The 25,817-nt window shown below is 41.1% G+C and overlaps 1 protein-coding gene across 3 annotated transcripts in view; it reads right to left on the bottom strand.

Moving 5' to 3' along the window:
* Nucleotides 1-2,893: 2,893 nt before the first annotated feature.
* The window catches only part of fndc1 (fibronectin type III domain containing 1), a gene marked incomplete at its 5' end in the record, with an annotated part of 40,090 nt that continues 17,166 nt past the window's right edge, over nucleotides 2,894-25,817 (bottom strand). For 2 of the 3 annotated variants that reach the window (XM_084377868.1, XM_084377867.1), the window contains 13 exons: nucleotides 2,894-3,682; nucleotides 5,183-5,305; nucleotides 5,391-5,552; nucleotides 6,176-6,205; nucleotides 6,511-6,590; nucleotides 10,887-10,995; nucleotides 14,337-14,573; nucleotides 18,820-18,960; nucleotides 19,969-20,043; nucleotides 22,063-22,410; nucleotides 22,516-22,627; nucleotides 22,813-22,928; nucleotides 23,095-25,770. In XM_084377868.1, the coding sequence (XP_084233994.1) occupies nucleotides 3,567-3,682; nucleotides 5,183-5,305; nucleotides 5,391-5,552; nucleotides 6,176-6,205; nucleotides 6,511-6,590; nucleotides 10,887-10,995; nucleotides 14,337-14,573; nucleotides 18,820-18,960; nucleotides 19,969-20,043; nucleotides 22,063-22,410; nucleotides 22,516-22,627; nucleotides 22,813-22,928; nucleotides 23,095-25,770 (4,325 nt within the window). In that variant the 3' untranslated portion in view covers nucleotides 2,894-3,566. The remainder of the gene's footprint in view (nucleotides 3,683-5,182; nucleotides 5,306-5,390; nucleotides 5,553-6,175; nucleotides 6,206-6,510; nucleotides 6,591-10,886; nucleotides 10,996-14,336; nucleotides 14,574-18,819; nucleotides 18,961-19,968; nucleotides 20,044-22,062; nucleotides 22,411-22,515; nucleotides 22,628-22,812; nucleotides 22,929-23,094; nucleotides 25,771-25,817) is intronic. The other variant, XM_084377869.1, reaches the window with a different exon arrangement.

Below are 25,817 nucleotides of genomic sequence, written 5' to 3'. Positions count from 1 at the left end.
GATTTCAAATCCGGTAATATATAGTTTATCGCAGGTTTTAAAGACATAAACTTGGAAATTATGCAAGTTTATGTAGTAAATGCGCTTTGCTCTTTGAATAGGCGTTTTTTTCATCGAAGCACTTGGTTTTGACTGTTGTATATTCACAAAGTTAGTGTAAATGAGGAAATAAAGAACTACAATGAGTTTTTGCCCCCGTTACTCTCAACCAGGGGTATTTTGAGGTCATAAAACGGCTTTTTTTTTTCCTCAGAAGAAAAAGTCTTACGTGTTCATTTTCAGTGATATTGTTATTAAATTTGAACTTGGACCATATAAGACTAAATGATGTGGACCAAATGTTTTTTTCCAGGTAATAGGAAAATATATAAATGATATCAGTGTGTTCAAACTCCTACAGCAGCTTTGAAGTTACTTTGCTGGACTGGGACAGGCATTTAAGGATAATTTTACACAGATTTCCAGGAATGTTAACAATGGATTACAAGTTGTTTGTATAAATTCCTTACTTCTACCTCTTAATTTATTGCACTAACGAGTAAAAATTTGATGTCCTTCTTGGCTTGAATATCAGCGTATAATTAGGTGTTGCAGTGATAAATGTACAGCACAATGATAAAGTCTCTCGGCTCCTGTGTATAAAGATTTTGTTCCATTCCTGGAGGACTGATGAGGATTAATAAGAGTGATACGTTCTGCTGCGTGTCAGAGTTTTGCAGTATGTGTTGAAAACGAGTAGCCTGGCCGCTACTGGATATCATCAATTTCATTCACCGAGTCAAAACTGACAGCTGTAATCACTTTCACACAAGGGCAGCACTGGTTCTGCTGTTAGGATCCCGGGGAAAAGTAATCCATCTCATGGGTGAAAATTAATCCTAAGATCTCACAACAGCAGTAATGATTAATTGGCAAAAAATACAAAATAAACTTCTCCATTCCATAAAGCCTCATTTGTGAAATATTTTCCACCTGGTTTATTGAAGCACTGACCCACTTATGATCGCAAGTTTTCCTTTTTTTCAATCAGTCATATTACCCAGATGGACTATAACTTGAGTTCAAACAGCACAGTGAAATCTGAGCTTCATAAGTGGATTAAGGCATGCAAAATAAAAGTCTTCTGACTGTGACAGATTTTTTATCTCAATTTAGAAACATTAGAAGAATATTCTTACAAGTCTAATCGGATTAATGCTCAGTTTCAAATGACGTAAATGATAATTGGTTTTACAAATGTGTGCATTATGCCTTTCCAAATGTAACACAGCAGGTGTGAGTCGTGTTTCGATGAGTGCTGAGAGTAAAAGCCCTGCATTCAAAGTCCTGCTTAATTACAGAGGTATTATTACCAAAACGAGTACGGTGGATTTACTGAAGCACTGTTTTAAGAACAGATTTTAGGTACTTGTACTTTACTCCATTTTATGCTACTGTATACCAGCTAGCCCCACCCATACCGATCCAAAGCACCCATGCTAGCGGTTTAAGCGCCAACACTCCCCTTATGCACCAAGCTATGGACTGCAAGCTGCACGGCTAACTGAGCTAACGGCAGCAACAGTTAGCAGCAATTGGTGGTGACTCTGGTGATATGATTTGTGATATTTGCTTTCCATATTTCACCTTCAATGCTTTTCTTTATCGTCATTTTATAGGATTCTGTTTTTATTGCTACTGTGCAGCCCTTTATAACTATTATAACAATGCTGTACAAATAAAGTTAAAAAACACAGTTTATATATAAATTAATACTTTTGCCTGCAGTAAGTATCATTCTCAGTGCAGGACTTGTACTTGTAATAGAGTACTTTTTTAAGTGAGGTATTGTTACTTTTACAGCAAGAGTACAGCATTCTGCAGAAAGATGCCCCATGTGAGTCACACATTAACTGAGAAGAGTCTGTGTATTTCAGTGAATGGGGTGGACTCGTGGAATGGGTGATGAGTTGAAATAAAGCAGAAATATAAATCAATTTAAATGACTACACAAAAAAGATATTTTTGGCAGGTATATGGAAGAGGAAAGGTTATGTTAGGGGTGTTCCTATTCATTTTGTAACACCGGGGGGATATTTGGATTGAAAATAAACTGGGATTGTTATTTATGTTTTTAATTGGGTGGCAGGTAAACTGGGGATAGTTGTTTGTATATTAGTTGTAAATACATTTTGAGAAATAGTGTATGAGTTAACGGAAGAAAAGTGAGAAAGGGGTAGGGATATATACGTTTTACTTCTACCTACTCCTTTTTGGACACCGTTACTTTTGCTTTGTTAGTTTTTTATTATGTTGTTTTATTTTTTGGTTCGAAATAAAGTCATTCATATATTCATTCATTATGATTTGCATATTATATAATTAGTTTGGAATTTATTGTAAAATTTGAGAAGGTAATGGAGTAGAAAGTACAATATTTAAGTATAAGTATAAAGTTGCATAAGATTAAAATACAAGTACCTCACTGATGGTTACTTTAAATACTCATTATTTATTGAAATAAATAAAAAAAAGATGAATTTCTATTCTAAAAAACAGCACTTGAGTAAATTTACACAGTAACTTCCCACAAATCAAATGAATGTATAAAAATGTGCTTTACAACTCCAACTTGAATGTTTTTGGGGCAGTGTGTTAATAATCTACACATGGCTGATGGCTTTGCCCACATTTACTCATGACCTGCTTTCTCACTCTCTCCCCTCACCTGCTTCTATCCACAATATGTTGTTTTTGACTTTTTCATCTGTTTTTAACAGTTGCTGATCCAACTGGCTCAACCAAACGTGCCTGGTTACTCAAATCTTCCATTAGGTTGATGAAGTAGATCTGGATCACGTGTGGAGGCTTTTGCTAGAGAAGAATGTGGCAGCGGGAGAAGAATATGATATGATTCATGTTTTTGGATTGCTGTGGTTTCCATAGCACCTTTATTCAATCTCCCACAGTTCCTGAGCAAATATTTGGTCTTTTATTCTTTGTCCGTATTACATACAAAACTTACACAGTAACTTTTAATGAATTCTGGGGAATACCAAAAAATGAACAGTATGATGGTTTAAACACACAAATAAACAAACAAAAAGTAGCTGTCGGAAGCCGTTACATTATGAAATACAAATCTCACAACTGAAAATTAACAGACCTATACAACACCTCAAGTGTCCATTCTTACAGTTTGCTTTGCAGCTTGTGCTTTGGTCCAATGTCGAAGGCTTGACCAGGTGTGTGCATTACTGATGAGATAAATAACACTGGGTGAGGACCTGTCTCTGGGATAGTTGGTAAGGACACTTTTAGTTAAACTAAGCTAGCGCACACATGCTTCTTTTATCCCCTCATATACAGACTGCTTTATATAAAAAGTGCATGGTAATGATATACATTGAGTTGTTTTAAAGTACTATATTCTCTTTCTGTGAAGCTGTAATAAATTCGTAGTGGTGTCTTTTTTTCATTGTGGCAGGCAAAAGTCTGTTTTTAAGGGCAGGACCAGTGACGGTAAGAGCCTGCAGCAGGATGCAGAAGGGTTGCCCTCGGTAACAATGTCTCCTTCTCCTCCTTTGTTACCACTTCCCGGGGATTGGTACCCCGCATTCATACCAGCCGACGAATGGATGGGGTGTACGTCGGCCAATAACCCCAAATGTAACTGGCTCCTGTCTGTACGCGCGATAAAATCCTGAAAAAGAACAAACAAAAGCAGTCAATAGCAATTTACTGAAATTAATCAGGACACTTGAGCAAGTCTGGATATAATCATCATTTAGCACGTGTTCGCAACCATTTAGTTATTTCTCTTCTTGACTGAATGACAGTTTGTTTTCAAGAGCCTCTTACAGCTTAAATGATGAGGTTCGTGATGTTCTGCATAACTTTCTTCTTCAGTAAATCCCAAGACAACATAATGACTTCATTCTGCTAACACTGTTTATTCCTCTGCAGACTTCTCCTCCAAAAACCATTAAAAACACTTCAATGAGCCACGATGAACATGTGTATTGTGCACCATAATTTATTTTGAATAAATACCATCCTGCTGCTGTAAATACTCACGAGAGCACTGGTATAAAATTACTGATTTCTTTCAAAAAATGAAATGGTAACACATCTAACCGAGCTACCGGCAGCTAGCTACAGTTATTCCCTGTGGTCAAACTTGCCTTAAAACAATTAATGACATTTTGTCAACGTTGCATTCAAAGTGACATAATTGACCGAATGACATTTAATGGCAACAGATGTACATAAATCTCTGAAACACTGTCAGATGATGCTGGAATAACATGAGTCAACAGGTTTTTCCATGCCAGCTTGAGTGCATGCTGTCATTAAACACATACCAAACACTAAGACACCCTGAAATCATGAACATTTCTCAGCTCTTCACTCAATCTGCCAAGCTTCTATTCATTGTAATAAAAACTACTACATTTGAAACAAATACAAAACGAGTATTTTGACCGTACTGTGCATATTTATGACACATTTCCCTATGGAAGATGTATATCTTCAGTGGGAACCAATGGGTACGACACTGTCACAAAACAGTGCCACAAACATGGAAAACAGTCAAGTATAGTCAAGTATAGAAATGTATAGTTCGGTCATCTTTAACCTTTAAATACAAGCCAAACTCAAAGAAATGCATTCACAAGGTTTGTTTCTTGGAAATTAAACTCAGGAGGCAAATAGTTAGCAAATGCTAGAAGTTAAAATTTTATTGCGTTGAAAAAGGCTGCTGTTAAATAGTTGACGTCTTGGTTGTCGAACACACCAACAAGAGGAGGTTTTCACAACACCTCCCAGTTTCAGCCACATTTGGCTTAAAAAAGCTGCTGTTTACGAGTAAATAACGTTCACTTTGGTGCTTTAATTATCTCAAGCAAGTAATCTCATTATGCACTGATATGACCTGAAACCAATAATTGCTAAGGAGTTATGTTATAATTAAGAAAATGGTCTGCAGTAATGAAAAACATGTGACATTTGGTCTAAAACCCTGGTGGGTCCTTTAACAAGTATTCCTTTAAATGTTTTCCTGCATCTGTATTCAGCATTGATAAGATCAACACAGCTGGTGGACACAGAGAGCGGGATCACGTGGAAAAAATGATAATAGGCTTGGTCTAAATGTCACGGCCACAAACGATCAATGTGTGTACAATGTGTTCTTGTTTACCTTGTGCTGAGGGCAGATTATTTGAGAGGTAGGCCGGGCCGGTCCTCCCGTCCCTGTAGGAGTCCACAAACTGGCAGTGGTCCTCTCCCTGGCCAAATGTGTCTCCTATACTGTAAAACGGCTCTGTGGAGGTAAAAAGGGGAAGTGGGTATAAGAATCAGGATATTTTCAATACAAAAAAGTAGTATAAGGCAGAGTCATGCGTTACCTCTGAGACCATCTCCCATGAAGATCTTGTATCGCAGAGAGTTACACAGAACCACACCGACGAACTTCCTGTACCACGTCCGCTTGACATACTGGCTGCCCTTACAGCTGCTGTGGGCTGAGTTATACTTGAAGGTAAAGGGAACCCAGATCGGTTCTCCACCTGTGGAACAGAGAAGAGGAGGAGATACAAATAATTAAAGTATTTGTTGCAAGTGCATTTCCACAGCTGGGACCAGGGTCTGTATTAAGCTCATGGTACATTGTTTTACCTCCCAAAAAGTCCCTGCTCAGAGTGCAGTAGTTTCCCAAAGTACATTTCTGATTGATTGTGTACTTGCAGCATTTTTAAATGTGCAGCCGCAAACGAAACATGGACATGGAGTTACGAAGAAAGCATACGACAAAGTCCAGGCCTTACTGAGCATGAGTCATGCACAAAAATGACATGTAAAATCCACGGTCACTTTTTCATACATCAGTGCGGGCTGTGGCAGAAACACAGACAACAACAGGCTGAAGGAACCTTTAAGCTCCTTGAAAAGTAGCTGCTTGGACTCAAATTGCAGAGTACTTTGGGAGGAAACGCGGCAAGAGTGATGTACCTCTGCCAATCGTCTAAATCCTATGCACAGTATAGGACAGTAGCAATCAAAGGACTGCCACTGGTTGGAATGGTTGAGGACTGGAAATCCTCTCATGTTGTTTCACAGATTGATGTCTCTCTCTCTTTCGGTAGGACATGGCTTGTCGAATTAGAGAGGCGTTGTCGCTGTATGGACTTACCAGGCGGTCTTTCGATGAGAAGAGGATCGTCTGAAAGAAAGAAAGAATGCGCTCATTTCACCAGGGAGGAAAAGCACACAGACTGTATAATGTGTTCACCTGATTTTTAGAATGAAAGGCGCATAATGCCCTTAACACAGAGTACATCTGGTAGTCTGCTTCTACCGCAGGGATGGTTTTATATTTGAATATCTTGCATTGCAATAAAATCACCAGGACATTTTCTTTAAGTGCTTGCATACTGCAGAACAGCAGAAAAGCTTGACCGAGGGTTCGAACAGCAGTCAATGGGGCGTCTCGGAGTTTATCTTTGCAGGCGCTGACAGGATACGCACCTGATTCGGTGACATAGGTGAGCGTCTCGCTGATCGGTCCCAAACCGAACACATTCTTGGCCTGCACCTTGAAGTAGTACCTGAATGAAAACAAACCACAGCGAGAGGATTTAATGAGAGATTAAGTAGTTAAAGTGTCATTCTGCCAGTGTTGTTGTGAGCTGATGAAGGTGAGGAAAATGCCAATGACCATAGCAGATGACTGGGCATGCTTCAGTCAGGCTGATTTAAGAGTAGTCTGTTTTCTATTGATATGAATCCAAAGTGAGCGCAGCACAATAAAATGGCTATTTGGCTCGTGTTGAAGGGAGAAGGAGGGGGGTGAGAGTGGAGGAAGGGTGCTGAGGGAAAAACGAGACATCTAGACATGTGGAGATTAACAGATAGAAAGAGAGGATAAGGATGAAAGACAGAAAACAGGAGGAAGGTGGAAAAAGCAAAGCACAGGGATAGATGGTGAGAGAGAGAGTGGATAAATGGCAGGAGAGTCCTCAGAAGAGAAATTTCTCACTGAGAGCTCATAAGCTTTCTTGACAGAGCGGAGCAGTGAGCTCACCTTGTCTCCGGGTGTTGGAGGAATTATTAAATCCTATCACATTAAAAACAACAGCAGTGAGTGACAGCTTTGAGAGCTTTGCAAACTTTTCCATTGTAGATGGCTAGATGTGTTTGTGCTTTCCTCCAGCCTGCAAGGTCACATACAGTAAGTTCACGGTCTGTCGATTCTCAGCCAAAAACTTTCACCACGTACAGCCACGAGGCCTGGAACCAATCACCACAGCCACGTGACAACAGTGACCAGAATATATATCAACAGAGAGGGAGAGAAGAGAGGAGAGAGAGCAAGGCAGCTGCAGAGAGATGATGTAATGAAGGAAGAAATTGGAGAAGGTAAAAAAAGAAGAAAAAAAAGAAAATGTGAGCCAGAATATATATAAAAAAAGAGAATAGACCACAAGATGCTTCATCAAGCCAAGCTTAGCCGTTTGAAAATTAATTTGGAGCATTGCTCATCTTGTTTTATCTTCAGACTAAGATCTATGTGATAACTCTGCATGATAGGCTCAAATTCACCTCGTACAAGTCGATTATTAACCGAAAACTATTCAGACATTTATTGACACTCATAAAGATTATGTTTGAAAAGAAGAGGGGAAAGAAGCAAGGACTCAAATTCACAACATAGCTCAATATAAACCAGGGGTGTCACGATTCTCCGAATCCACAGTTTTGATTTAAACTTTTTTTTTTTCAGCACTGACGGCTATGCCATTGTTAGACTATCACATCTGGATTTGTAAACATCAACATATCATCGTATTTATGCCCTGACAACTGTCATTTGCATTTTCCAGTTCTTCTTTAAAGAATTAAGGGTATTTTGCAACAACAGCTTGACTTCATCCTGGTGATTTTTGTTAGTTAGGATTGGGCAAATTCAAATGATACACACCAAAATAAAGATTTCAGAGTTCAAAAACAAAAAACTAATAAACTGCCCTTTGAAGATTCAGAAATAAACAGAGTTGCAAAGTTTGGTTTCTCAAATCTGTCCAGAGTGAACCCTCTTTCCAAACAAACAAATAAATCTCTAATCTCTAATAAAAAGAAAATAAACCCAACAGTTCTGGTACTAGTCAGTTTATCGTCTTCGTGCACAAAGGATAAGTGTCTGGAATTGCATCCGCAGGCTAAGCTAGTCGTATCTTACTTTATGAAATGCAAATGTGGAGAGAGAAAAAAATACTGGGAGATCTGCAGATCCTGGTTTCTGCCAGCAAATTCTCACATTATCACACAGAATAGAACCAAGAAATACTTTGCATTTTGGCTTGCCGATTAAAGGTCCAGTGTGTATGATTTAGTGACATCTAGCGGTGAGGTTACAAATTGCAAGAAACGCAGCAGCCATCGCCTCGAGCTCCCCCATGGTGGCTGCTAAAAATTGATAAAAAACTCTTGAGCCAGTGCTTGGTTTGTCCATTCTGGGCTACTGTAGAAGCATGGAGGACTCTGTGGATGAGGCTTTGTAAATGTAATTGGCTCATTTTACGGTAACAAACACGCAACTATTCTCAGTTTCAGGTGATTATACACTAATGAAAACACAACTGTGAATATTATATTCCATTCTGCCAATAGATGTTCCCAAATACTGCACACTGGACCTTTAAACAATGGCAGGCAAGTCCAAAGTTTCGAAGTTTCAGAAATCCTCCAACTGGATAAGACCTTTGTAATTCATTTCTTTTTTCTATCTAAAGAGCAGGAAAACTTGTGGATGCAAGTAAATTTGTTCACATGCGTGTACGTACATATGTGTGTGTATTGAGGACTATAGTAGCTCAGTATTTCTGGCAACCAGAAGGAGCCTGCAGCATGGGAAATGCCAACAGTGTCCCATAAACCATCCCAGGATCAACCGTAACCACAGAAGAGGCACTATCGTGGATACAAACTGGTTGCCAGGGAGGGAAACCCTCTTTGTAGACTCCTGGAAAACTTTACCCCATGCACACAGCTCTTCTGTTTGTGTTCAGCAGCAGGTGTTGGGCTTACTACGGTCTAAAATGAGACACCTATCATAATACCTCAAACAGATTTGTGCTTTTATATCAGGCGATACTTTCGATCCTGATCCACTCACACATCTGAAACTGTTTTTCGTCCTTGGTTAGATTACTTGCTAAAAAAGAATGCATAAATAAATTTTTATGGAGTACCAGATGTGGAACGGCCACATCAAGACAGTTTTGACAGTATCTGGTTGGTCACAGAAGAAAGAACATCTCTCATCTCAGTTGTACAACAGATCTATGAAATGTCAGAAAAACACAGCTTATATGTATATAACTGCAGCTCATCTTAACTGTGTGTGGCCTGTTCACATTTTACACTTCCATAAAGACTTTGACTGACTCATTGTTACGTGTCATGCTAGCAGTTTCACCTTTGTGTCTTGCATTTATTCAACTACCCTCTTGAGATTTTACGTTTCTGTCAACAGTGGCATGCTAGCGGACGTTAACCTTATAGGCTACAATACAAAATGGAGATTAGCATGGTGCAACAACTTTCTGTAATTATGTGTTTCAGTGAAAAACAAGTCTGGATGAGTGGGTCACCACAGGTTTTCTATTCTTCAGCAAGAACTGGAAGTGAGATTGTATGTGTTTGTCAACAGTGGTATGCTAGCTAGCGTTAGCTTCAAGGGCTAGGCTAGGACACAAAATTGACATCAGCCCCAGTCAACATGGGTTTTCTATTGTTAAGTGAGAACTGGAGGTGAAGTGCTACTTTAATGCTATCAGTAGTATGCTAGCTAACGTTAGCCTCAAGGGCTACAATGATTACTGTTGCTTGGCAGCACCATCAGCTGCTCCGGGATGCCTCTCTCATTGGTTGTTGTGGTCCGGCTCAGAAAGTACTGATGTAATCATCTTGATTTTAAAGCATAAATCGAACATGTTTGATGTTATTAGACCATATAATTTGCTCAAGTTGAGTAAATGATAAATAAATAGACATGCGCCTATTTTGATCCATTAGTCTCATGTAAAACTGTTGAAACTGTACATTAGCTAAGAGGCAAGACCTACTTTACAATTTCTCTGCATCAATCAAACTTACAACTTTACAAGAAAACTGCTTCATGCACAGATGGAACAAGAAATAGGTTTAATGGAAAGAAATCCCGTCCTCCCTTGGGTCCATGTGCTAATGGCTGTTTCCATGCATTTATTTTGAAAACCGTGACTGTTGAGTAAGACAAAGTTGTGGAAACTCTAATAACTGAAACAGACTGAAGTGACTGTATCGGTGTGTAAGTGTCAGATAACGTGCTGCTTTTGCGTTCCGCTGAATTTTCCAACGTCTCAACACAGTTTTACAGCGTGTCACATCTTGGTGCGGATTAAAAACCGCCTCCATTGAGCCTAACTGATTTGCTTCACTCTGAGGGGTTTTCAGATCTCATATACAAGCATCACGGTATCAGTACCAAACTCACACGCTGCTTTGATCAGTGTCAGCTTGGTTTGATATCACAATTGGCAAAACACTCCTACATAAACATGGGATAAGACCAACAGACACATGAACATTCATACATGAAATCATACACAAACATCCAGATGAGCTGTGTATCCTGTGCATCATGTGATGATGGGATAATGATATACAGTCTCGAGCCACAGCCAAGCACCTGCACCCGAGGCAGATCAGGGTAAGAGATCTGGCAACTAAGCAAATCTTTGTTTGTAAGTTCAGGTTTTTAATTTCTATGACTCTTATGTGTGAGATGATACTGCAAATCACTAAACCTCTCTTCAAGCAGACACAATAATATAAACACACAACAGGTGGCCATGTGTTACCTAGAGTTGGGTTTGAGATTCTCCACAGGCAGGTGTGTCCCACTGGAGGCTCTGGAGGACCATCTGTTGTTGAGGACATCGTCATATGAAGCACTGTGGACCATGTAGCCTGCAGGGAACAATGCAAAATAAAGGGCAGAGCTTATAGGTGCGAAAAAGAATAATAAATCTGATTCACTGTTACTGCCTGACTTCCCAGTCGGAATTTTCAACTTCTTCTTGTATAGAGAGCCAAAGTCACGTCCTTTCCTGTGGACCTCATGGGACCTTATTTCAGAAGACATTTGTTTTTGATCCCGTTTGAATTGTGCCAAGAATTACACGTGACGTTTGTCAATTTAGAAGATAGTCAAGTCAATAAGGTCGCTGATTGTCACAAAGACATTTTGTCTTGTGTGAAACCGTTATAGCGAACTACATTGTCTCTCCCAACATGCGTCACCATCAATAACATGGCGTAGAGAAAATATTAACGGTAAATCTGGCCATAGTGCGGTTGCTGTGTAGTCTTTATAATTACATATTTCCAGTCTTATATTTAATTATTTTTTATGATAAACTGCAACTTCCTCAACTTGAAAAATTATCTTTTAGTTAACAAACATCATATGTGTAGTTCATGGCACAATTCAAACGGGATCAAAAAATGATTTTAATCTTTCTCTATTAACTACCACACATATTTTTTCCAAAATGAGGTCTCATGGCGGTCCACCGGAAGGGCCGTGACCGCGGCTCTCTATTGAAATGGGATCAACTCGAGGCTGACAAGCTCCAACTTCCGATTTCCAAGGTAAATACAACTCTAAATCCACCCACCAGGCCCTCTAAAGCCTGTGCAACTTTTTTCTTTATCAACGCTGGACTTAAAAAGTATCAACATTCAATTCTTCTTTGCGTAGGTGGTCTTCCTTATGTATATATATCTCTGAGGAAAAACTGCAGCCCTGGCCTTTTCAATAATTCATGCTGACTGTCCTCCAACCTGCCTGCATCTCTGTCTGTTTTCTTATTCTTCTCAGTCACGCAGACTAATCCTTCGAATCCGGCAGGCAACCTCAGGTCACGTGGCTCTTCATCACTCATTTTAAAAGTATGGAGTCCGTGCTCCGGCGCACATCAAACTACCAACTGTTTCTGTTGGACTTTTTGAGTCTGACTTTCAGTTTTTACTGGAGCTGCACCAAGACAGCTGGCTGCTGACAGGAGAGGAGGGAAATACTTGCTACTTTGCTTTTTGGCTTTTGGTTTTTCATTCCTTCTTTTTCTACATTAGCTGATGGTTTGACAGAGAGTAGTATTTAGACTCTTGCCTCTACCATCTGCCGCTGTACCCTATCTTTTCCAGCTTTAAATATAAACGTATTAAACATTTCCCAAGTCATTTTAGCCAAATGCAACACCTAAAATACTGAGTGAATAATGTGTGTGCTTTGCCCAAAGAAGTTCCTCAATGAATCAGAGTAAATGGAACCAGAAGTTGGGTTCTGATGTCCTTCATCTCTTGAGTCCACTTGCCCTGCAGCTGTTTCCATCCACTTGTTTTGAAAGCCGTGACCCATAACTCGTAAGACATGGCTGTGCAAACACTCCCTGATAACTAAAACAGCGCCTTGTGATTGGATCTGCATGTGTGAACTGTACCTGCATATGTGTGTGCATCAGATGTCTGCTGTATTTACAGCATATGTCTTTGCAAAACAATATTTTCAGTTTATGGAGGGAATTCACATAAAAAAGTGAATAGAAACGAAGAGTTTAAGGCCAATTTATCACTCAACACTAAAATAAATTCATTTCTGGAATGCAACCTGGTCTCAAGATAAAAGAAAATCACACAGAAAGTATGTGAAATCGGATAAGATTGTGATTAGGTGCAAAAATGTCCAGGCAGAGTAATACAGAAACTGTCAAGATAGTGTGTGAGCAGAGAGGAAACACAAACAGATGGAAAGAAAGAGAGGAAGAAAACACCAGTGACAGTACAGCCCATCTATCTGTTTTACACATCAGAGTACGGACCAGGCCACAGCGTGACCAGGAGCTTGTGTTTCACTGCCAAAGACAACACACTGCCTCACTAGCTGGCCAGACTGCTACCTCTGATAGTCCACCACGTCTCATACAGCCGGCTGTTATCTTCAGTCTCTTCTCTGTCCCTTTTTTTCCGTGTGTCACTTTCTAGGGTCATAGGAGCTTTGGTTTTCCCTGAGAAACTCTGTTGAGTCTGTTTTTTCATGATTTATTCACAATAAACTTCTGGAGCGAGTTCTTAAAATCTGAGTCACAAGTGATGCTGGTAACATATTAAAGGCATATCCTAAATCACAACAGATGAAAGGTTGATGAAACCAAATCACAATCGTATGTAGTAATTGTCTGCTGAAGAAATGTGGACACAATAAATCCGAGTTTTGCTTTATTGCTGCCCTCTCTCTGGTGTAAAGGTAAATATACTAATGTTAATGCAATATTGTATGCTTGTGGAAGCTAGGTAGCTACAAAGAGGGGCATCTAGCTAGTATAAGCTGTCTATCTATATGTCTATTTCATGGGTCCAGTTGTGTGACCAGGCTGTCAGCAACTCATCCCGTCAATTTCATCCAACCAAAAAAAAGTGTGTTCGAAATCACAGCTAACAACATCAGCCCCAGGTGGATAACTGCCTGTGTGGCCTTTGGAATATAAGGTACGCATATATCACAAAATATTTTTTGTATATGGTCACAAAGATATACCAGTCAAATACCAGTACAGATATTAAGTCTGTCACCATCCATCCACCTGTTTTGACCATCCTGACCAGCCAGACTGCCCCAGGGAGGAATAACAGCCATGCTCATCCAACATGGTTTGAGGCTGCTCCTGGCTAATGTCCGGTCTCAGGAAAAGGAAATGGACGAATGGGACTCAGGCTTGCCAAACAATGTGAAATCAGAGACTGTTGTGCCCACAGGGACCAGTCTCCACCACAACATCTCAGATCAAAATGTTTGCACTCGATGGGCAGACCGTGTTCCAGGCCGTCAGAGCGCAGGACTACAGCGGGACGAGGAGAGGTGGACTCTGTGTTTATAACAGTGATGCTTGGTGCTCATGCAGTCAAAGTGGGTGGACAGTGCTTCCCAGATGTCAAACTTTGGATGTGGACATATTATCATCACCATTGTATTGCTGCTATTTACAATTACCAACGCAGATTCAAAAGATGCACCTTGTTTATGTAGCTATATTTGTATATAAATCCAAATACACACCTCGCGGCGCCACTTTTGAAGGGGGTACTATCACGGCAAAGAAATATAATAATCAAACTTAAATTTCTTTTTGTTTTCGGTGATTACATTTTTGACCAATAAGCCCAAAAGTCCAAACAAACATCAAAGATATATAGTAAAAAGGTTATTTTAATTTTAGCTCAAATTTTAGTTCAGGACAAATATTTCTTACCTGACACCATGTCGTCCTTCAGTGGGCGGGCCCAGTCCAGGATGATGAATGAGTGGCAGCCCTCCATAGCGACCACGGTAAAGTTATGAGGCTTGTTTTTGGGAGGTTGTTTCTGATTGGCTTCCAGAGTCTCCTTCTTTATCAGGTCTTCCAGGACGTCGACCTGAAGAAACTCCAGAGCCTCCGTCAAGGAGCACGGAGCACCTGGGTCCTTCCTGATGTAGTTCACATAGGGAGCTGATGGCGGGAAGAAGTGATGGAAAAGAAGTTAAGAACTACATCATTTTCTGATAATTGAATTCAACTATTTATCTTCTTTTATTTATATATATATATATATATATATATATATATATATATATATATATATATTTTAAACTAAATTAGATAGGTGCTACTTTTCCAGGTCATACAATCCAAAGTAAGATTGGTCGCTCAGGTGACAGTTCCCTGTCTTTCCTTTGTTTCCTCTTCTCCCCTATCCATCTTTTTTGGTTGCTTTTCAGTGACTCTGGAAATGCTCAGCTGGACCTACAGCTGTGAATACTTCAGATATCCCACAATTCCTAGTCTGACTGGGATTTCGAGGGAGCCACTGGAGTCTGGACTCGCTCCCACCACCCCAGATGATTGGCCCTCTGCGCGGGCCAAGAGTCTAACGCGTGTCAGTATCTTCACATCAACACAGCCTGTGAGGCTGAGCGGATTAAGGCTGTTACAAGCTCCTTCTGTACGTGTATACGCAGTCATATGGCTTATGTATTACACATTCATACACCGAAGTACTTGATCCGTCGTCAAGGTGAGCAGATTTATGTGTCTGTCTATACACAGGGTGCTTGTAAGGCTGCATCCACATGTCCAGGATCTGTGCAGAAGATCCAGATGTTTTGCTTTGCTAAACACTAAACGTGCCTCCCTTTAGAAACACACTGTCTTCGTCTGCTTTTTTAAACAACCAAATCCAAAAACACTGACGAAAACTGGCACGTGTGTGCCTGACGTGATCAAATGTCACTTCAAAAGAGCATCAGGACAGTTCACACAATGTCAACTCTAATATCAGTCTAGTATGGCATAAATTAGCATCCTAATAGTCCAAACATGCCGGTACTCATTTTCTAGTCCAATGTGGCAAACTCCATCCATCTGGATCTTCCTGTAAAGCAGATTCAAACAACTGCGAAGAATTATTAGTTAATACTTTTTGTCCACGTCTGCCTCGGGCTAGATTCATCCAAACATGCCTGGCATGGACAGATAAAGAGACAAAGGGGAAGTCTCTGTCAGACAGTTCATGCAAAGGCTCCTGAAGTGGACCTAAAATATATTGAAACTAATAAATAGGAAAGAGGATGTCTCCACATTGAGCCAACTCAGCCTTCGTTCTGTGCTGAGGTCAGCACCCTTAACTTTTATGATTTCCACTGTTTTCCTCCTCCTGCCATTTTTTTCAATCTCATGGAGAGTAATAGCTTTCAGATGGCTCTATGAGAGGTGTGCGATCATGAGACATTCGTTGTTTATCAAGATAAACGGCGTCCAGAGTAGGTCATGTTATCGTTCCGCTGTTGCCTCTGGAGCAGATTATACTGATAGTGCTGTCTTGCACTGATAAAGACACAGCCGCAAATCTTCCCTTTTAAAAGGTTTCTCACAAAGATCAATGTAAGTGACAGTGGCAAGTTGCTCTCAATCTGTCGTCGAGTGAAAGGCAGGCCATTAGTCAAGGTTTTATCCATATCATTGGACTAGCAACAGGCTCATTCACTTCCAGAATAAGGATGATAATGATTGACCTGAATCTGCCCTTTATTTTAAACACTCCACCAATTTTTATACGTCAAAGTCAATTGACTGTGGCTCTGGAAAGAGTTATGTCAAGTCTGAAAAACTTACTCATGAGTCATTTGTTGTGTATCTTGGCTTGAGCTGCACTATTGAAATTGTAGTATCCAGTGTTTTTGGAACTTGACCCTTCCTGAGCAATAAAAGTCAGGATATCTCAGCTTCAATGGCATCGATTGTGACCATTGTTTTTATACAATCTGTCCCACAAACGTTACAAAAGCTCAACATCAAATCACATTCCTTTAAGACTCATTGAGAGAAGTAAGTTCAGCTATTCCAAGGCTATGGCTTCTCTAACTTATTGAAATAGTAAGGTTTATTCCTAGGTTTGCAAAGACAAAGATTTGCCCCTATGTTCAAATAAATGCCACGAAAGTGCCCCTATGGTAGATAAAACATGATAAAATGCCCTCTAGGGTGCCCTTCCAGTGGAGAAAATGGGCTAAAGGCCCTGTAGGTTGAAATATATTGAAATATATATATTTTTAAATAGTAGAATTTAAGACCACACATGAGCAAATGCACACAATACAACAATCATCAACTTTTATACCTTATACTGTTGTTCCAACTATATTAATGGTAAGAACTTTCAAAGGTATACAATAAGTTATTAGTGGTTTTCCTCTGTGGAGTAAAATGCTGTTAACGTATACAACTATGGTATCTTCCCAATAGTTTACAGCTGAAACATGACAAGAAAGTACAGTCGTTAAACAAAGCAATATTAACAGGACCTCTGACATCTTGTTGTTTTTAGAGGGTTGGAGTGAAGGAGATGTTATATTTATTTCCGTCAGGAGAGTATTGTGGTCTGTTTGTGCAACCAGATGAGGTGATAGGGAATGAGAGGCCAAAATAAGCACACAGGATCAGTAAAAAGAAAGCAGGGGGCCGAAGTTTACTGGGATCAAGTCTGGAGACTCTGAACAACGTGTCCTTGGTGAACTTTATTATTATGATCCAATTATGGTTGGATGGAACCAATTTTAATCCATTTTCTACAGATAATCCTACTCGCATTTTCCACAAAGTGATACATTCGTACTTTCATGTGTAGATTTCACAAATTAGCTGTTGAGATCGTTGCTGTTTGAGCTTGTATCCACCACCACTGTAGCTTCAGTGACACCTACATCATGATAAGGATGAGTGTCTGTAGATTTTTCCTTTTTCTTTGGCCAATACTTGCCGTAAAGTCTGAGAGGGTCGTATACTTATGAGGTATTGCTGAAGAAACAAAGAGGGAGGTCCAGCAGTATTATCCCTCCACAAAACAAAACAGAACTCCCATCAGCCTATCATTATTTACAGCACTGAGAGACCCTCAGCACAAACTCATGAACAGGGACACCAAAAAACATGTTATACTCAGAGGCCAGGCGTGCACCATCAGTCATGCTCTTCGACTTTCTCAGCAATAATGCTATTTATCATGCATGTCAGATAAAGATAATATGCGTCTTTCTCTGGCATGTGCTCTAAAATATACTGACAGAAACCTATAAAAAGGTTTAATCTCCTGCTTCTTGTGAGAGATGAAAAAAAATGTTTTCATACATCCCTTGAAAGTATAAAACTTTTATATCTGAGGAGGTTTAGTTCCATTTTGAAAAGCAATCCATCATGCAAAATGGGAATGTGATATCAAGTCTAAAATATGAGCTTAGAGCTAAACGGCAAACTCAAAGCTCAACCCTGGAAGATAATAATATCTAGCTCCTTGGCAGAAGCCCAAATGTTGAAAGAAGTTTGTTTTTTTCATACATTGGGTAAAGGTTTACTTTATAATTCAGCTGGATTTGTAAGATCGTGTGATCTTGCCAGGCTTCAAGTTATGTGCATGTAGCCAAACCACAGAGTTTCGGACCAATTAGTGTTCTGTTAGGAACTAATATAACGACCAGCAAGAGAATCAACTGCTCGTTTGACAACAACATCACCTCCTACAGGTTGGCATAGACGCTGCTATATCATCAGTTACATCAGAGCTCAAGAGTATCTTTTCATCGAATGAGAAGAGCAAAGAACAGCACTGAAGGCTTTTCTTGAGGGAAATTATGTTTTTACTCTACTTGATTGAATATGGCAAGGGTTTGATTTACCATCTGGCTCCGCAGGTGGTAGTGCTCTCCTTCTGGCTAAAGTTGGCCCGTAATGGATGGATGATTCATCCAATCACCTGCCAAGTATTTTTTTTAAAGTGCTTGCACTTTTCCAGCAACATGTCCTCACTCCCAACTCGTCAAATACCGCACCTCGGTCAGTGGCCGTAAGCTTCAAAATGTGATCCTCTACCTTCCCCTCTAGCGTCAGTTTTGGACGTGAAGGGCTCTGTGGTCAAGCTAGCAATACTGTGTAATGTGCAATTTTCGATTTACACTTTCATAATAAAGCATGCTGACAAACAGTTCACATATTTTGATGTATTATGACTTTTGGGCTGTCATTAATGCTATCAAATGGTCGCAGCTTGGTTAAGTTTACACCTTACCCTACTTGGTTAGGGTAAGGCAAACAACTATTCTGTTAGGTTTAGGCAAAGAAACCTACTTTGTTAGGTTTTATGCAAGAGTAAATATACATAAGCATGCACTTGTTGATACACACACACATTTCTTTCCTTGAGTACCTGTGAATCTCTTCTTCCCACTGAGGTCATACTCTGATGAAGGGCCTCTGTTGTTGGGTCTGGATTCTGGCGCTGGAGCTGGGATCTCTGTCGTGGTGGTGGTAGTTGTGGGTGGCAGGGTGGTCTGGACAAAAAGCTCATCTGGCGACAACACATGTGTCAGTGAGCTTTTGATTTAATCAGATTTATATTATTTACATCCTGACTCAACAATGTGCTGCTGTGTTTCATTAATCCTTTGTAATTGGCACCGTGATCGGTGTAATAGGAGTGTCAAACTGATTTAATTAATTGTCGGCAGATGTGAGAGCTCACTTTGAAATAACCCCTTTTTTCCCCGAAACACCCAAAGCTGCATTCTTATGTAATGTTATGCTACCCATATTTTCCATGTGAGGGGGGCTCGAAGACAACGACTTTTTCACAACTCTCCAAGGCGGACAACTGTGAAGGGATTCGGTGGGTGAAATCCAATTAGTTTTCATCACTGTTTTTTTCTGTGCCGCATCAGTGGACCTTGGCATTACATCATGGTCCACACACATGCAACCAGCTTTGAGCCATGGCAGGGAAATGCTAAGAAAATATTGTGACGCTCAATGTGTCTTTTCCAGCAAAACCCAAAGAAGAAAGAAAATGTTGAACACTGCTCACATGCAACAGATTCCTTCAGAGATCCAAACACCTGCAGTGAAACTACATAGTTCAAATCTCACATCAACCAAACACTGCAGTTTTGATTCAACTGTGTGTTTGGCTGAAGCCGGGTTTCATCTATTGTATTACAAAACAACATTAGGAATAGTAAATACATAAGCCAAGGCATTCTCTTCAGCTTAGTAATGCAGTTCACATGCACTATGGGCTCAGTTTTTGGAGTAAAAGTTATTAAAAACAGCCCATAATGGAAAATTTCCAAAAACCCAGCAATGAACCAAAACCAAGCCAAACAAACCTACAAGTAGAGAAACAAAGCGAGGACCACAGGCAAAGCAAACAGGAAGAGCTAGCAGAGAGATCCACTGACAGATAAACAGACAATAAACAAACAGTGCAGCACACAGTCAACAAACAAAGAGCATATAGTGCAGTTGAGTCCATCCCAGCCCAGTGGCGGTAGGTCGGTCTGAAGCCAAACTCAGCCAATACCTTTCTCAAGAGCTAAAGCATCAGGCACCATGGTCACTGTAACCATGTGGTCCATTTCCATTCCTGAGGATTCCTCTGTCAGAGAAGTAGAACAAGCTGTAGCATCAATCTCACATTACTTCGTACACATAAACACATAGACGTGTACACCCACACATCCATAAACACAAACCTACCTGAACAGATAACATGTGTGTTATGATTGAGTGAAAACAGTGTCGTAAAATCTATTGTCCCAACTGTCTTAGACTTCACCACAAACACCTTTCCAGCTTTCTGATTTGCTGGATTGTGTTTGAGGTTTACATGCTCCAGTACAGAGATGCTGCAGCGAGAAAAAACTGTCATAGTTTTTGTTTGTTCTGGGAAAGTTTACTCATTATAACAAGGAATTGTTGTGAATCAGTATCTCTATGTTTATTCTCAAATAGCTTCACAGAGAAAAATAAATATTTGCAGGATCAACAAACTAAAATGATTAGTTTAGTTTAAAAGAGCTGCAAAGAACTTTTATTATGACTTAATTCTGGCGCCACCTGTGGACAAAAGCAGTAATAGCTCCACCAACTCGGTCATAAATATCTTGATCTGGCTAGTGCATGCATTTGTTTTGAAAGTGACAAAAAAAACAACTTTGGATTTGGGCAGTATTTTTCTTTTTTAGACACAGCTGTTTGCAGGATGCATAGCGATGAGCTTATGCATCAATCTGAACTTTATAATTTGTAGAAATACACAACTTTAGAACTTTATTCAGTGTTTTAAGTGAAATTGGGTCATATTTTATTGGGAAAAATTCCCTCGGGCTGCTCTGCCTTGAGAAACTCTGAACAGATAGCTTTACTTGTTGCTAAAGTAACTGCTATCAAACATACTGATAACGAGCAGCTTCTTGACGAACACCTCTGGACCAGGGTATCCGAGAATGACAAGGCGAGTTACAGTTTCCTGGTAGACAGATACCGGTAGCTTTGTTGCTAAGGTAAGTGCTAACTGCTGCTAAATGTAGCTGCCGTTAGCTCTGTAACAGTCCTTACTGACTCAGCCCCTTGTCGACAAAACCACCTATACTACTATATTCCTTTCGTCAAATTGGCCTCCTATTTCTCCAAAGCTGTGTTGTACCATCTCGGTCTGACTGTGTTTACTGGAAGCTGCCAGTCCATGAAGAGTCAGTGGCCGCAACTTGATGTCTGGGTGGTGGGTGGGGTATAATGTACATTCGGCACTATGAGCTGCTGCCTGTTTTTACAGGAAAATCGTAACTATGCTGAAGCAAATAGCACTCTGTTAGAAATGGGAACTTTAACAAGGCCAGCATAAAATGTTAACAGTATCCGCTGCTGCTAATTTTTGGATCTGAAAGAAAATCGACTGTATATATATGAAATGGCCAATCTTCTTGCTGATGATCTTGTTTGCTTATGTAGGTCAGAGGCATCAGTATTAGATTGAGACTATTTCATAGTTAAAAGTTCCTTGAAGTACATTTAATTACTTTAAAGTTGCCCACCATGCATGTTGTAACAACTATAATATCAATGATTTGTGCAGTCATGCCTGTCTGTGAATACGTTTCATTTATTGTCTCTGTGCGATAACGCTAATGGCAGTGTGCAACTGACAGCCCGAAGTGTGTTTAAACCAGCATTACTCTGACCACAGCCAGGCCCCAGATGTGGAAACTCACATGTGGCTCCTGCGGTCTCACATAGACACACACATCTACACACACATACACACACACACTGACCAGATCACACAGCTATGACAGACACAGTTATAGAGTTATAGGACTCTGTGGGTATAGACAGGAAACACTCGTGGCCTTGGCCTAGATGGATATGACAAACAAATCAACTGAGAGATTTAGTGAAGTCATACTTATTTATGTTCATTATTCTGGCTCTAAAACGCTTCACTTAACTTGACTGATGTTCTGTGGAAAAGCTATGTACTAAGTAACATTGCAAGTTGAGGCCATGCAGTATTTTGTTTCATCCCTCTAGCACAAAATCTGCATTTAGATCAATATTTCTAAATGCTGTCTGCAGTGTGTTATGATGAACTTCAAGTACTCCCTCAAAGACTCACCTTCTGGATAACAGTCCAATATTCCCTCTGGGTCCAGCACTGGATACCCATATTCATCTGTTTTGGAGAAGGTTCCAGGTGGACAGGTTGGGAATGGCAGTGCCGTGGTAGACTCCTCTATGAACCATTCAGTTGTGGTGGGTTCAGGTGTGGTGGTAGGAGCCAGGGTGGTGGTGGTGGTGGTTGTGGTGGTGGTGGTGGTCCTGAGGTGAGGAAGGTCCAAGCCAACAACAGGTTTCCCTCCAACCATGAGAACCTTGTCTTTGGGGTTTACCACAGGCCGGCTATCTCTGCCGTGGCCAAACAGAGCCATACCGTCTTGGTTTACCAGAGGACTGCCCATGAGGTCTGGTGGTCAGTGGAGCAAGGAAGAGGGAAAGCAGAATATTTACACATGTTCAAGCTGAATACTTTATGTTGAAATGTCATGTAAGATTGAGTAAAGCATATCACCAAAAATCGTGCGTCCATCTGCTCCAAGCACAACTCTCTTGGGTTTGCCCTGGGAGTCCTGGAGAACTTGTCCCTCCTGGTTCATAAGAACTCCCTGCTCCAAGTCTATGACCTAGAGACACAAAATGATTAGCTAAATCAGTACGGAAATCTATATAAGTAAAATGTGAAATTTAAAAATCAGTATTCCTTAAAAGATATGCATTGTATAGGGTTTAGCTCAAAGACTCAAGAATAATCTTCTTCCAAATGTAAGCTCACAACTATGGTAACATTCCTGTCATAAAATATAGTTACCCATTTGGTTCCATCAGGTCCAGTGATAAACTTCTGACCAACGGCCTTGCTGGTTCCATGAGAGGAGGAGGATTCTTTCTCATTTGTTGCTGTCAGGTTGGGTCGTCCATTTTTACCTAATGATTATACGTTCAGAGAGTCATTTGGTCGCTAAATAATGACATGTTATCTACAGTATCATTTAGCTTTTTGCTAAAGCAAATCCTTGCACCTTTTGCGTAATACAGTACTTTTTCAGTGGCAGAAACCTTTTATTATGTGCACTTTAGCAATTAACTTTACCATTTCCGTTGACAGGCTTGAGTTGCCCTCCATTGGTTGGTTTTCCTCTGACAATGGGATAGCGAGTCCTACCTCCCTGGCCCAAAATCCTGTCTCTAGATGAGGATGAAGATGCTGAGGATGATGATGTGGACTGGGAGTTGCCCCCAATTAATCCCCCTGTCTTTGTCACGGTAGTTCCACTGCCAGCATCACGATCTGAGGTCAAAACTGGCTGGGGCACATTTGAAGAAGAGGAATCAGTTGATGAGGATGATGAACCAGATGTTGAAGAGCCCAGCCTTGAGTTCTGTGCTGGCTGTGGTCTGATGGGAAGTCTAGATCCACCAAACTGCCTGTTAGCCAGCAGAGGAGAACGTACCCTCCCGTTCGCCCCTACACCAGGACGACGATGAGTTGGAGTGACTCCAGATGGTGATCCAGGTCTTGTCCTGGAAGAAGTATCCACACTCTGATTGTCCTCGACGTTTCTCTGAGGATAAACTGAAGTTATAGGATTCTTTTGGGCCGCTGTGGGGTCTGTGAGTTTATCATTTGTTCCACTGGTTTCTCTACTCCTCTCATCAAGATAATCCTTTTCATGATCATTATTATTGCCATTAGTGGTTCCTCGATGGATGGGCGCATTTGAGTCTCTGTGTCCACTTGAGGAATGATGTAAATCGGAGTTTGAAGAAGTGGCTGCCGAAGAGGAAGATGATGAAGACGAAGAGGATGAGGTAGCTGGGAATCTAGGGACGCTAGATGCTGTTTGTTGATTGGTCAAAGAAGGCTTAACTGAACCTGCTGCAACTCCATCCTTTAGTGAGTCATGAGTGGAAGGATTCCTCAGATCTTCACTAGTCTCCTGAATCCTGGACACTCCTGCAGCACCTGTGGCTCCTGAAACCCTAGTGGGTGTCCCCGTCAAGATGGGTGTGCCAGCCCCGATGGAGGATGAAGACCTGGTCAATGGAGTCCTGCCATCCTGCCTGGAAGCTGACGTTCTTGTCACTGAACCGTACCTGCCTGGGTAGCGACTAGCGAGCCAAGGGAATCTTTCTGCAAAAGAGCGGCTAATTCCAGTACGAGGAACCGTCCGTTTTTCATTACTGCTCTCCTCCCTTCCCTCTTCCACTCTTCTCTCCTCCTCAGTTGGTTGTGGTTTAGAGCTTGAAGTAGGGTCCTCAACTTTGGTTACTTCTGCATCTGTGTTTTTATGATAACTGTCATCATTTCCCTCTTTGACTGTTGTGTCTCGTTCAGGTGATGTGTGTGAACTCTGTGTGTTGTGTGGAGTTGTAGAGCCATGAGATCCTCTGTGTGAAGTTGATTGAGACGAGCGTGATGTGTCTGTGACGGATGGGTGGTTTGAGCTGCTCTGCGCAGTGGATGGATTGGTGCCTGAGCTCTGTGAAGTAGTAGAGCCTTGAGACCTAGACTCTGATGCGGACTGCAATTTATCAGTGTTATATGGATCTGATGTTGCCTGGCTGTGGGTTCCACTTCCTGAAGGAGACCTGGATGTCGCAGAATTTATAGTATCTGATGTTCTGTGGTTTTGAGTGCTGTCTGGTGAGGTGGACTGTGATGTTGCTGAACTATGTGTGTTTGATGTTGCTTGATTTGGAGTTCTGCTCGGTAAATTCGCCTGTGAGGTGATGGACGGTTTTTGACCGTTCAGCATTCGAGTTGAATTCCCTCTAAATAAAACTCCTGGATGTCTTCGACTGTAACCATATCTAGAACCATACGGAAACCCATTGTTGCGCCCCCCTGCAGCTGAGCCTCTACCTACAGACGTAGCCTCTGTCTCTTTTACAACTGTAGTGGAGGGCTTTGCATGTGTTATGCTGGGCTTATCGTAGGTGTTTTTGCTCTCTGGATGTTTGGACGCTACATAATCCTTCCTACTGGCTGCTGACTCTTGACTTTGTGAAGAGGAGGATAATGAGGTTGTAGAAGGTGAGGATGATGAGGTGGAATCAGAAGAAGAGGAGGTGGCAGAAGATGAGGAAGATGATGCAGATGAAGATGAAGAGGTGGATGATGAGGAGGAATCAGAGGAAGAGGAGGTGGCAGAAGATGAGGAAGATGATGCAGATGAAGATGAAGAGGTGGATGATGAGGAGGAAGCAGCTTTGGATCCTGGTTTTTGATGGACCCTGACTTTAATGGGCCTTCTAGGCGGTGGTTTGGGATGAGTAGCTGCAGGTTTAGTTGGGGAGGGCATCAGAACTTTGAGGCTGGGGGTGTCAGTAGTCAGTGGCTCTTCATCATATTCCTCTTCATCCTCAGATTCAGGGGCAACATTGTTGTCTGGTTCTTTTGTCTCTGGTACAACCTCCATGGTTGTTGTCTCCACTACTGGAGGTGGTGTTGTGGGTATTTTCGCTTCTTCTTCCTCCTCCTCTTCTCTGTCTTGAGCTCTTCCTCTGGACGACCCTCTGTTCACTGTGTTCCTGACTGAGCCCCTTACAGAGGAGAAGATGCTGTGGTAGGAGCGTGTCTGGGATAGAGGGCGTACACGCCTGTTTAAAGGTACAGCAGGGCGTGGCTGAGGGGGTGTGGTTGGTTCTTCTTGCACCTCTGTTGACTGCACATCAGATTCATCAGGGTCAGTATCTTGTCTGGAAGGCGTATGGCTAGTCCTGCGGCTGTCCTTGGTTTTGGGGAGCGATGAGGCAGCACTGCTGGCTGGCAGTAGACAAAAATTGTTACAAATTAAGGATTAATCATCTTTT

Source organism: Pagrus pagrus, assembly GCF_965226575.1.
Source record: "Pagrus pagrus genome assembly, chromosome: 16".
Taxonomy (NCBI): Eukaryota; Metazoa; Chordata; class Actinopteri; order Spariformes; family Sparidae; genus Pagrus; species Pagrus pagrus.
This window is presented reverse-complemented; position numbering and strand designations above follow the sequence as displayed.